The sequence below is a fragment of the Caretta caretta genome, chromosome 11, assembly GCF_965140235.1.
Source record: "Caretta caretta isolate rCarCar2 chromosome 11, rCarCar1.hap1, whole genome shotgun sequence".
NCBI lineage: Eukaryota > Metazoa > Chordata > Testudines > Cheloniidae > Caretta > Caretta caretta.
In genome coordinates, this window is record NC_134216.1 from 44,533,474 (window position 1) to 44,547,452 (window position 13,979).

The 13,979-nt window shown below is 42.1% G+C and overlaps 1 protein-coding gene across 3 annotated transcripts in view; it reads left to right on the forward strand.

Moving 5' to 3' along the window:
- Nucleotides 1-13,979, forward strand: part of AGPS (alkylglycerone phosphate synthase) — a 157,781-nt gene that overhangs the window by 137,082 nt on the left and 6,720 nt on the right. For all 3 annotated transcript variants that reach the window (XM_075117975.1, XM_048870393.2, XM_048870394.2), the window contains exons 18-19: nt 3,727-3,826; nt 4,436-4,493. In XM_075117975.1, the coding sequence (XP_074974076.1) occupies nt 3,727-3,826; nt 4,436-4,493 (158 nt within the window). The remainder of the gene's footprint in view (nt 1-3,726; nt 3,827-4,435; nt 4,494-13,979) is intronic.

A 13,979-nucleotide genomic window follows, 5' to 3' on the forward strand; every position in this document is an offset into this window, starting at 1 on the left:
TGAAGAAACCTAAGAAATTCCCATGCGCAACATAACTATGCTGCTGAACACCCCAATATTGATACTTTTTAGCATCCGGGAATCCTTAGACTCCTTCCTTCAGACTGCTTTTGCTGCCCATGAGGAGGAAGCTGAGGATATAAATGGTAAGATACTTGCATTACTTTTATTAAAAATGGTTTAATGTGTGCAATGCCTCAGTGGACCACCTGGGGTAGGGTTCAATTCCTTTAAAGTAACATTACCAGTCGTCTTTTTCTTCTTTAAAGGCTGGCCATCATTTGGAGAGTGTAGCAGTTTTGCTATGAACGGAAAAGAGAAGTGGCTTTCTAGCACTGTGGAGGACACCCAGCCACCTATGCCAGAAAAATGTTTCTGCTAATGGTGACCCTGCTACATATTGCTGCGTGGAGGGATTTGGTTAACTTTGAAGATGGACCAACCACATTTGCCCTGCTGGTTAAAGAATCAGCTTGAATTTCTGCTATACAAAAGATTTGCTAAATTTTGCTTACGCGACTGGATGGCAATTTGAAAGGAAATTAACTAAACTATTCTAAGACAGAATTTCCATGGAAGAGGATCAGAGAATCACAAATGCCCCCAACCCTCTCCTGCATTGCCAGAAACTGTGGCCCCCATGTCCAGCAAACAGCATTGAAAGGGATGAAAACAGAGTAGCACCACAAATTTTATTTTCTTCCCTGAACTTTTGGATTAACACCACAAGCTAGTTGCCTCTCCACTACTAAGGGACACAGAATGATGTTTGTGGAGCCCTAGGAGTGGATGGTTCATCCACCCCCACTTCTCCCGGCTTCTGCAGAATGGCTCAGCATGGGAACAGGGCAGATGCCAAGCACTGGGAATGGTACAAAACATTTGAAATGGTCACAGGGTAAATAGACTGCTCTGACTTTCTTCAGACAAATTTTTCCCTTTCCATTCCTGGACTTAAGTGGGCCCACCAACCCCCTTCCATGTGGCTCCCATTTGTAAGGAGAAGGAAGAATGGGTTGCGGGGGCGGTGTGTGTGCACCTTGTGCAAGAAAGCTAACAAGTGTCATTAAACTGTTCTTTCCCCACCCAGGCCCTTTTATAACCTGTTCCCCTCCTCCCTCCCCATTAAAGCTCAGGGACTATCTATCAGTGCTGGCCAAGGTGTGCAGACACAAGCACAGTGATGGCTCGTTAATATTCTGTTATAGTTTATGCTAAATGCTTTACGGTGGTTCTTGGGATTTCAATAAAATCATTTACAGCCGTGTCTTGCTCAGGGACCATGTTGGAATGGAGCATAGGTGGAATGTGGTGAGGGGAGCGGCTTCAGGAATGTATTTCTGAAGCAAGAGGGGAATATTTTTGGACAGTGTGAGGGTGTATTGTAACTCATCAGTCTTGGTTTATGGTTCCTGCTGTTGCCTGTGTCCTCTTCGAGGGAGGCTTCTGTAGCTGAGTCTGCTGAGTAGAGGTGCAGAGTGACTTGCTCCTTTTCCTCTAGGTCAGGAGTTCTCAAACTGGGGTTCGGGACCCTTCAGGGGGTCGTGAGGTTATTACATGGGGGGTCACGAGCTGTCAGCCTCCAACCCAAACCTTGCTTTGTCTCCAGCATTTATAATGGTGTTAAATATATTAAAAAGTGTTTTTAATTTATAACGGGGGGGGGGGGGGGTCGCACTCAGAGGCTTGCTATGTGAAAGGGATCACCAGTACAAAAGTTTGAGAACCACTGATCTAGGTCTCCCGGAGCTTCCTCTGAGGTTCCTGCTGCTTCCGTGCCCTGACCCTCATCGGGGTCCCATTGTATAATGTGGTTGGCAGTGTTCATGATTGAATTCTGGCTCAATACTTGCAGCCCTGGGGAGCAGTTGGTCCAGTTCCTCAAAGCAAGAGCATATGCTAGGCCCTCTCCCCGAGCAACTGTCCGTCACTCTGATACAGGAGCCTGAGATCCTTCATGCACTCCTGGGACATAGTCCAGTGAACGTCTGCCTTCTCCAGCCTCCATGAAACCTCCCAGTAGAGGGGAATGTTTCTGCTGGTACTTGTGAAGTCATAGAGGACAGTGTACACTGAACATGCAGTGTTCAGCACCCAGATGTGCTCTAAAGACCACGTGGCAGCTTTTGGAACATGCTCCATGATCACTGGTGCTAATCAGTACAGTTCAAAGGAGAATTGAAAGTGCTCAATGCACGTTGCTAGTACCTCTGGCAACAGTGAGTCAGAGACCTTTTATAATTTTGGGTGAGGGTCAGGCATCCAAGCGATCAATGCATTGTGGAAATGGGCCTGGAAGGCTATCAATACCTGTGACCTGCTGTGCGCTCCTTGCCCCCGTCTATGCTGCACTGTACAACAGGAACAAAGCCATGCCACAGTGGAGGCATGTACATACCCACACCCCTCATGAATGCTAGCTTTCTCACATTAGACTGTCCCTCAGGAAGTGCTTCAGGACGGTAGGGGGGGTAATGGCACAAAAACACACGTGTAACCATGTACACTTGCATTGTAGACACACCATCATAGTGCTTCTGCGTTTTTTAAAAATGGGCATGAATTAATATTTGCAATGAATGCCTGAGAAGTGGTTACAAGACCAAATGAAACACTTAAATAGTCTGTCTCTTCTGTTGCAAGATTCCTTCCATTTGGCTTGAAAAATATTTGTTCTAGATTAGACTTGATTTATGTCTTATGGTTTAAGAAGTATTTCCTCTGCATTAGTGTCATGCTTGCTATAATATAGTTTGTTGGAACTTTATCTGGCTTACATATTTGATTAATTAAGAGTCTTTTCTTTTCAATTAAAGATTCTTGACCTAGGGGGACATTAAATCCTCCTTAACCAGAGCCATATCCTTGATCTTTGACATACTTGTCAGTTAAGTGCTTTCCTAATTTGTACATTAGATGAATACCATGAGTTAGGTGGAGATGCAGTATAAACTACATGTTTGTTGACCATTCATTCATTACCGAGAATGTGATATTTCAATTATGCCCTTACTTTCCACAAAATTGAATGATGTGCTCTTCTTGAGTCTATAGATTTTGTCCGTTTTGGATCTAGCAGTGTCCACTTACTATGTTTTTCCTAAGTGCATAAACCCTAATGTCACTAGATGAATTTCACTTGCTAGTTGATGCATAGAGTTATCTGTCCTGAAGAAAAGGAAATGAAACCTTACTCTTCAGGCTACAAACTTGTTTCTAGCACATGGATTTTTATTAGTGTCTTCTGTTTACAATAAAAATTGGCATTCCATATTTGATGCTTGTGTACCAACATAATGCCATCACCAACTAGGAACCTAATAAGTCATCCTATTGTTATATAAGAACTGCTGCAAGTGCTGTGAAAATGCCAAAATTAAGCATTGTAAAGGATTTATTTCTCAACAGAAATTTTTGGTAGTTTTGGTTTTAAAAAAAAGGGAGGGGGGAGGAAATTAAATGTAATTAGAAATAGTGGTTAAAACTGTACAGTGTAAGCTTTTCCCTTATGCCTTCTCATCCATCTGTTTGGCAGAGGTGGCAAAGATAGTTTTAATAGATCCAGATTCTTCCCAATAAAAATATAAAAATGAGACAAAGCATTGTTCAATAATAAGTATAGGAATTAGTGAGATCTAGAGTAATATTGTGAATCAGCTAATATTAAACGCTGGGTAGCTTATACGACAGTGTAGTACTACTTACAACGCATTTTTTCTTCAACAGGGTGACACAGACTTACGACGCAGGTGCATGTGTCTATTTCTATTTTGCCTTTAACTACAGGGGAATTAGTGACCCTATACGTGTCTATGAACAAATTGAGGTAATGTACATATGTACAACTTCATTTTTTATCTTAAGTGTTAAATCCAATATGAATAAGAGGATTAGCAGAGTGTATTATGGCTCTGATAATTGGCTCCTTGGCTTCTCATGCAGGGAGGCACTATGATCTTACTTCGCACTGTTTGCAAGGCACCTTCCTAGCCTTGGAGTTTTCTTCCCATCTATTAGTATTCCTGTTCCCTACTACCAGATAATATGTCTGCCTGCTCTATCAGTAAAATTGCATTCCAGTTGCTGAGCTGTAGAGAATAATACAAAGACTCTAAAATCTTGTCTAGACTTGGAAATTTATCATAATATAACTCAGTTTTTCTCCAGAATAGCTATTCCAGAATATGTAAAATAAATTCCAGAATATGTAAAATAAATTCCAGAATAACTATATTGTATAAACCCCATTTGGATATTCTTAGTCTTGAATACGAGTGCCTTTTTCCAGTTAGGGGAAAAGTGGATTAAGTTTAATCAGGAAAAGACACTCTTATGTGTACCGTATATTAATAATTAGTATACAGTACTTGTCAGAATCATATAATGTACCAAACTTTGCATTTAACTAACGTTTTTAATGTTTTCTTCAATTTAGACAGCTGCTAGAGAGGAAATCCTTGCCAATGGAGGAAGTCTGTCACATCACCATGGAGGTATTGTTTCTAGTTCTCAATGTTTATCTATTTTATTATAAACCATACAAAATATTTTCTGGATAGTTTTTATTTTTTAACTTGGAAGAATTTTTCAGGGACATTACTTGAAATTATCCCACAAAATCCTCCTTGTAGGCCATACCCTGCTCCTTTATGAGAGTTCCACGGGAAACCTGGCTGGTCTTGGCTGCCTTGCTGCTGGACCATGGTGCTACACATTTTACATGCAGTACATTCTTGGGAACCCAGAACATTTGATAAGAGATTTCCCATATGATTGAGAATAACATTCATATTTGACTGGCCCGTATTTTTGTAAGTGGCTTATGCTGATCAAGCACGCGTAAAGATTTTTAGGTTCATGTACATAGAATCTCAAAATAAAGTAGTAAGATTATAATTTGTTTTTTTTGAAAGCTATTACAAAACCTCTTGCTTTTGTTATCTACATTAATGCTGTTGAGTCCTAAATCCCCCTAGAATATTTGTCGATGGTGGCAAATTTACTGGCAGACCTTTTTATGGCTAGAACAGTTATGATTATAGTGTAGAAAATATTTTCTGCTTTGGGTATATAGTACATTGTAACAGTGAAAGAAAATGAGGCTTAGGTTATAGGTTCAAGTGATTGCACATGTCCATTCCAATGTAGGTGTGTGCAGACCTAGAGCACAATCGCCGGAAGTTTTTCCCTCGGTGGTATCCATCAGGTCTGGCGCTCTCTAGTGCTCAGCGACACTATAAAGGAGCCAGCTGACCCCACATTGCTTCAGTTCCTTCTTACTGCCTGTGATGGTTGATGGAACTGTTCCCCTTGCTCTGTGCAGGCATCCTGTTTTCTTGGCCCCAACTATAACTTTCTGTGGTCTCTCTAATGTGTCAGTGCTAGGCTGGGGAGCTCACCTGTGGCCTTTTGTCTCAGGAAGAGCTCGCTCTGCATATCAACATCAGAGCTCAGGACAGTCCATCTGGCATGTCAGATGTTCCTACCTCATCTTGTGGGCAAGTATGTCTTGGTTCTCACAGGTTTCAGAGTAGCAGCCGTGTTAGTCTGTATCCCCAAAAAGAAAAGGAATACTTGTGGCACCTTAGAGACTAACAAATTTATTTGAGCATAAGCTTTCGTGAGCTACAGCTCACTTCATCGGATGCATTCAGTGGAAAATACAGTGGGGAGATTTATATACACAGAGAACATGAAACAATGGGTGTTACTATACACACTGTAAGGAGAGAGATCAGGTAAGGTGAGCTATTACCAGCAGGAGAGCGGGGGGTGGGGAGGAACCTTTTGTAGTGATAATCAAGGTGGGCCATTTCCAGCAGTTGTCAAGAACGTATGAGGAACGGTGGGGTGGGAATAAACATGGGGAAATAATTTTACTTTGTGTAATGACCCATCCACTCCCAGTCTTTATTCAAGCCTAGGTTAATTGTATCCAGTTTGCAAATTAATTCCAATTCAGCAGTCTCTCATTGGAGTCTGTTTTTGAAGTTTTTTGGTTGAAGAATTGCCACTTTTAGGTCTGTAATCAAGTGACCAAAGAGATTTAAGTGTTCTCCGACTGATTTTTGAATGTTATAATTCTTGACGTCTGATTTGTGTCCATCTCACAGACAACAGGACAGCCATGTTCTATATCAACAAACAGGGAGGGGCTTGTTTCCCCGCACACCAAGTCAAGAGGTAGTTTGGCTGTGGGAATTTTGCATAGCCTATTTCATTTTGAGGCTTCCTTCCTACCAGGAGCACAGAACAAGCTGGTGGAGCACCTCAGCAGGTCTTCGATCATCACAAGTGGTCACTTCTGCTGGATATCATGAAGGACACTTTCTAGTAGTGGGGACTTGCCTAGTAGACTGTTTGACCTGGTACAACAGGAAGTATCATCAGTTATGCTTGCTGCAAGGTAACAGCCTGGGGTTGCTTACAGCCGCCTTCCTTCTTTTGTGGAAGGGTCACCTGTACTATGTGTTCTGTCCTATTCCGGTCATATATAAGGTCCTGCTAAAGATCAAATGAGACTGAGTATGGGTCAGCCTGATAGCCCAGCATGGCCTCACCAGCACTGGTTTGCCACCCTGCTAGATCTCTCTATGGCAACGCACTTCCTCTGCACCTGATCTCTCAGGACCATGGTGATCTCCACCTAAACCTTGTCTCCCTTGACCTGGTGGTCTGAAAGCTTCATGGCTGAAACCAGGAGCATGGGCCTGGTCAGAGCAGATTTGACAGATCCTGTTAGGTAGTAGGAAACCCTATACCAGGGCTGCTTACCCCACTAAATGGAAGTGATTCTCCCTCTGGTCTTCCCAGCCGGGCGGTCTTGCCAACAGTTTCGTCACTGCAGCTTATTCTGGACTACCTACTATACCTGAAACAGCTTGGTTTGAATATCTCCTCAGTCAAGGTTTCAGAGTAGCAGCCGTGTTAGTCTGTATCCGCAAAAAGAAAAGGAGTACTTGTGGCACCTTAGAGACTAACAGGTTCACCTGACAGCAAAATTGGCTTTTCACCCTCATGTTTCGCCCTTTGTGTTCTCACATGAGATGTCTGTGTTTCTTTAAGGGCCTAGAGAGGATGTACCCCCAAGTAAGAGAGCCCATCCATCCTTGGACCTCAATCTGGTCTTATTAAAGTTTATGGGCCCACCATTTGAGCTGATAGCATCATGTTTCTTGCTATCTCTCTGCTGGAAAGTGGCTACCTTAGTGGCCATCACTTCCACTAGGAGAGATTCCAGAGATCTGGGCTCCCACTTCAGAACCGCCATACACTCTTTTCCTTAGAGATAAGGTACAGTTGCGTTCTCACCCCACATTCCTCCTGAAAGTGGTTTCTCAGTTCCATAACGATCAAGCTATCGTCTTGTCCGTTTTCTACCAGAAGCCACATGCAAACAGGAAAGAGTAAGCCTCACTCATTGGATGTTAAATATGTGCTAGCATTCTACATAGAAAGGACCAAACTGTTCTGGAAGTCCATCCAGCTATTTGTAGCAGTAGCAGACAGGATGAAAGGTTTTCCCCTGTCTGTTCAAAGAATTTCCTCAAAGATCACATCAAGTATCTTCACATGTTGTGAACTAGCGGGTGTTCCACCCTCACCTAGCCCAGCTGCTCACTCCATGAGGGTACAGGCATCCTCAATGACATTTCTGGCACAGATTCCTATTCAGGACACTTGCAAAGCTGCAACTTGATCATAGGTGCACGCAATCTCTTCTCATTATGCCATTGCCCAGCAGGCCAGGGATGATGCCAGATTTAGTTGAGCTGTGTTGCGGTCAAGCATGTCTGTGAACTCTGAGCCCACCACCTATTTAACTGGTTGGGAGCCACCTACATTGGAATGGACATGTCCAATCACTTGAAGAAAAAATGGTTACTAACCTCCCATAACTGTTCTTCGAGATGTTGCACATGTCCATTCCAAGACCTGCCCTTGTTACCCCTCTTATCGGAGTTGGCCAAAAAGAAGGAACTGAACGGGCCTGGGGTTGGCCAGCCCCTTTAACGGCGTTACCAGTGTGTGGCACCAGGGGGCACCAGAGCTGACGCAACAGATACCACCGAGGGAAAATTCTCTGACTATGCTCAGGGCACAAACACAGCTATATTGGAATGGGCATGTGCAACATATCTCAAAGAACAGCAGTTATGGAAGGCTAGTAACCATTTTTTCTAGGTATAATAAGATCTTAAAACCTGCTCAGCTTGTATCTTTATATAATAATTCTTCTGCTTAACGGGACTCTTATTTATTAAGAGCACTTAAACTGTTTCAAACATTTAATGTTGTTTGACGTTCTACTTATTGGTGGAGCTAATAGTGCCCCCTATTATTAAGATTGCCCAATATTTCCCAACCTAATAGACCCTGTATTCAGTTGGTTATAATTTTGCCAAATTTTAATAATTTGGGTTGAAATTTTCTGGGCTGGCATCTTCTTCAAGCTAAAGGCTTTTGAGGTTTTTTCTTTTTTTAACAATTCAGCCAAATGGTTAAGACACTTAAGAACAAGGGTAGAGAAAAATATTTTGCCAGTGTTAAATTCTGGAGACTTTTACTTTGAAATTCTCTAATGCCCACATACTTTGATACAGGGATTTGAAACTTGGCAGGGGGTTGTCCTTTGTGTCATAGTGCCTTTTGGTATCTTCATAAAATACCTCCCAAATTTGCTGAAGTTACAAGCCTTAGAAATCTGTTTGTGGATGCTTAGTAGAGATTTCTTTGATTTTTATTTGCTAAAGTCTCCAAAGATTCTATCCTTGGTGAGCATTTTTGAGCCTCTCACAGCTCTTAATGCTGACCAGACTGCATATGCACTATCCCCATGGAGCGACTGAGCATGTTTTATTCCCTCCCACCTGCTGCCTGTGACTGGACTGTGCACGTGCCATTCCCATAGTGCAACCTGGCACGCTCCAGCCCAGGGCTACAAGAGCAAAGCTGGATTTTTGTCTGTAATGACTACTCTAACTGCTCCAGGCTGGGATGAGGCTGGTCACCAGATCTTAGAGCAGGGAGTCTCTCCTGTGTTCTCAGTGACCTTCCCCTGCTGGTGCCCAGGCAGTGTGGAGGAGAAAGCAATCTGATTTTGAATGCAGGGGGACAAGAGCCTGGCCGGTAGGAAGGAAAAGAGTAGCCTGGAACTGGACATGGGGGGAAAGGACTGAGACTGGAACTGAGAGCTGGGGTGGGGAGGAGGAAAACTCAGACTGGGAGCCTGTGAAGGAAACAATAAAGCATGGGATTGGGGTCGACAGTGAGATTGAATGAGGAGCTAAGGGGAGAGAGCAAGACTGGGTCTGGCTGGACCAGGAGGCTGGGCTGAGAAGCAGCATGGGGAGAGAGGGGAGACACCTGAGAAGGTGCAGGGAGAGAATCAGAGATTGGCTGGGCAAAATGACTAGAACAAAGAACCATGGGGAAGGGAAGATTGAGATTGGATGAAGAGCCCAGTGAAGGAGACAAGTACTGGAAGAAGAGACTGATCAGATGAGGAGCTGAAAGAGGGGAAGTGGGACTGCCTGGGCAAGGAGAGTGGATGTGGGAAGAATGATACTGAGAATTGGAGAGGATTGGGACTTTGATAGTGAGGCGCTGGAGGGAGACAGACTGATTGGGTAAGCAAGCTGGGGTAGCAAGGAGAATGGGAGTGGGGCAAGGAGCCAAGCTTGGGGAAGAGGGACAGGGCAGAAGGGGTCAAGCCTGTGGGGAAACACAAGTCTGCACACAAGTGCACAATCTCCCAGTGTCCCAAGAGCTTGGAATGGAACCCAAAATTGAGTCTTGCCATTCCTCTGCTGTCAGCAAAAATCACTGAAACCACTGACAAAGTATGTCTCATCTCCCTCTAGTGCTGGTCCAACAGAGGATGACAACTCACTACTGATATCAGTTACTCCGTTAGTTCAAGTGTCAGAGGTCTGTTCTGTGGTTCTAAAGGTTCCACCCCGCTGATGAACCATATGCGTGTCAATTTGATGCCACATGATGGAATTTTGTTTTTACAATTTACTTTTTTAAACTTCTAGGAGATTACACACAAACAATGTTGAAAGAACATTATTAAGGTTGCAAAGTCAAGCACTGAAAAGTTTGGAAATGCCAGAATTAAGGTCACCTGTACAACTTTAATTTGGACCCCATATGCTTATGCATTATGATGTGCATAGACTATGTAGACTGTCGGTCCTTCATCAGTTGAAACTGAGCCTATAACAACAAGTCTTCCAGTCTTCTCTCACTCTGGCCATCTTTTGCCATGCTTGTCCATATCTCCTTGTTAGGAAATCATCCCACCTCTTTGGAGGCCGACTGCGTGGCCATTTTTGTTCTCGCAGATACCACTCGGATATAGCTGCGGTCCATCTGTTGTCGCTGAGTTGGGCCACATGTCCCGCGCACCGCATTTTGCTGAGCCTAGTTTCAACAACAACGTCTCGCACTCCAGACTGCTGCCTAATTATTTCATTGGGGATGTGATCACGGAGCGAAATGCCCAAAAATGTTCGTTCCATCGCTCTCTGTGTAACAGACAGTTGATGTTCAATCTTTGTCAGCGACCATGTTTAGCTGCCATATAACATCCCTGGAAGCACGGTAGAGTTAAAAAGATTCACACAAGTTGTTTCTCTGATCTTTCCTTGGAGGATGTCCTTGATGTCATTGAGTGCGCACCATCCCACTTTTTTTTCTGTGTGACAGTTCGCCTTTCTGATTGTGGCACATGTTGATTTCCTGGCCCAAATAAATGTATTTATCAACCTCTTGGATCTGCTCTCCTCCAAGAGTTATTTGGGTTCTTGGCAGAACATCTGATCTCATGTATTTCGTTTTTGACTTGTTCATTTTTAATCCGACTTGACTGCTTTTCGCGTTCAGTTCTTTAAGCATTCTCTCAAGCTGGGCTGTATTTTCGGCTATCAGCACTATATCATTTGGAAACCTGAGATGGCTTAGCCGCTCGCCATTGATATTAATCCCTCCTTTCAAGTCTGCTCGTCGAAAAACCAATTCAAGACAGGCTGCGAATAATTTTGGTGAAACTGTTTCTCCTTGTTTCACACCTTCCTTGAGCTTCAATCACGGCGTTAGTCTCTAAACTGTTGAACGCCTTCTCGTAGTCCACGAAGGCAATGCACAAAAGGAACTTGTATTCCCTTGAATGCTCTAATAGTTGGTTTAGAATGAAGATGTGGTCTATCGTGCTGTAATTCCTTCGGAAGCCAGCCTGCTCTCTAGGTTGCTGTTCATCCAGGTTTTGCGACAGTCGATTTGTTGTTATTTTACTGAACAATTTACAGATATGCAAAAGCATGCAGATCAGGTGATAGTTCTTTAGATTTTCTGTAGATTATGATGTAGTCCTTAAAATTACACGATCCCATTATTTTTTCCACAAGATCCCTGCCTCATTCACTGCACAGGATGGACCTGCTCTGGGGATGAATTAGGGTTGTGAATTAGGAGGCTGTTGTCTAAAGGACCCCCTACCTCATCTCTTTAGAAGCTAGAAGATGTGTAGAAAATGAGGCACGGGATAGCAGGAAGAGGACCGTTTCATGGTTAAGGTAGTTGAATGCTGCCCTAGAGAAATGGATTCTCTCTCTGCCTTTGCCACTGAGTTCTTAAGTGATCTTAGGTAAGTCACTTCACAGGAAACCTTAATTCTGGCATCTCCTAAACTTTTGAGTGCTTGACTTTGCAATCTTAATGTTCTTTTAACATAGTCTTTTTTTGTGGAATTTTATATATTTCTGGTAAAGATGAAAAACTGAATTCAATAGACATTGGGAATGGACAAATCCTTTATTTGCTACATGAGAAACATCCATATAAAATCTTTGTGTATACTTTATGTATACATGTCTCTCTCACTCAGTATGCTGATTTTGACACTTCACATCCTGAATAAGGAAATGGGGAATAATTTGTTATGGATTCTCAGTCTTTTAATGAGTTTTTAGTCTCCTTGTGAATGAAGATGCATGTCGAAGCAAGGATCCATCATGTATATGTGTAACCTGCTGACAAACCTTCCACGTGTGTAGAGTAAAGTTAATTTAGCTATGTAAACTTGATAGAAATGTGTTTCTCCCCTATGTCCGCTCTCTTTAAATTCCAAGATCACCTAGAATAGAAATGCAGTTGTTTTAAAGTTTCTAGCTCTTGATTTGAGTTCAGATTTTGAAATGAATTGTTTAATTGCATTATCTTTCCCTTCCCCTAGCTCCACTCTCTTGGGGGATTGTCAAGAAACTGAGTCAGAATGAAGAAAAGGGGAAATATAACCTAAAAGAAAACTCTTAATTTTGAAGTTGAAATTGAGCTCTTTGTGAAAATGGAAAGACATAAGGTGTGGGGGAGTGCAAAGTTGGGTTTACACCACCTTGATGGCTCCCTGATCTTTGGGAGTCACTCCAAATTCCCGTGCTAACTCCAGGGCTGCTCTAAGTTGTAGTTGATTGCCCACTGCTCCAAAGGGCGCTTTCCGCAGCCTGGACACAGGAGCCCTTGGATGTGGGAAGCATGGCTGCTACAGAATGAGGGGAAACAAAGTATGAGGAAAAAAACACTTTTTTTTTTTTTTTTTAGTAAAAAAGGTGTCATTAATCTGGGACAACAAATACTGAAATGCCTTAATCATAACTGTGTGAATATTGCATGGCATCACTATTGAGCAGACTAAGGTTGTGTGAGTGGGTGCCTCAATTGTATTTCCATACCCTTGTCTGTTTGTATTTCTTTTAACTTTAACATTGACTCTGAATTTCTTGGGTTTCTAATGCTTAGTTTTGGGTTCATTACAACATCTCTGAAATGTTTTATTAATTCCTGAATTACTGATATATATTTCTCTACCTCAACTCAATTTTAAGTATTTTTGTCTTGTCAGAGGGGGGTGTATTACGTAATATATGTAATATTGTGTTTTATATAATATGCAAGATGGGATTTTTGTCTCTTGTGCTACACAGACTTACTGTTGAGAATTAGCCTAACAGTATCCATTTTATTTACTGACCTTCAGGCCTTGTCTTGACATTCTCAGCACTGCTTTTGAGTTCTTGTGTGGGGAAAGGGAGAATATTGATGCAATTTCTCTTAGTGTTTGTCCTGTAATTGTGATTAATAACGGTTGCTTTCCCTATCTGGAAACAGACAGGCTGGTTTGTCTGCCTACAATCATGTTGTGATAAATGGAGCTATTTTAACTCTGGTTTTGTGTATCAAAGAAAACAGATGTAGTCTGGGACTTGAGGCTATAGGAAATATAAAGCCTGCTTAACTCAATCCTCATAGTGCTTGTTGTAATGGAAGAACTGGTCAGGTTATAAAACAAGTTTATACTAAAAATCTTTATAGCTATAACTTGTGTATGGACCCAAATCACACAGTCAACCACTTGCAGTGAAAATTCAAATCTTGATAAACTCAAGTTATAAAAAGTAATGTTACAAATATTTTAATTTAAGTTTAAAACAAAGCCCAAGACAGTGTTTCCTTGTGCAACCAGTGTGAGCAAAACAAAACAAAAAAAATCATTTTTATTTTACTTAAAATATGCCTATCTCTAGAATAAGAAATATCTCCAAGTGGAGAGAAATTCTTAATGGACTAAGTGTGAGACACCACACTGCTGAACTGAAGTAGGAATTTGAGGTAGGGAGGCTGTTCCAAAGAGTGCCTCATTTTCTCTGTTGTAGAATATCATGCTTTGGACTCTGATTATCTTATTGTTGGGTACTGTAAGGCATTCCAGTAAAGGTACAGAAAAAGTCACATAAGTAACCTACAAATATTGGACTGTTCCTAGCAGATGTATGGTATACTTTACTCTGTCCTTTTTACTTTATCCAGTGGCCTACTTTTTATCTTAGTGTTCAGTGTCTTGTTTCTCTAGGATATATGTTTCATGGGAAAAATTACTCCCAGTAAGGCTAGATATTTAGGTCCCTGTAGAAACAGCA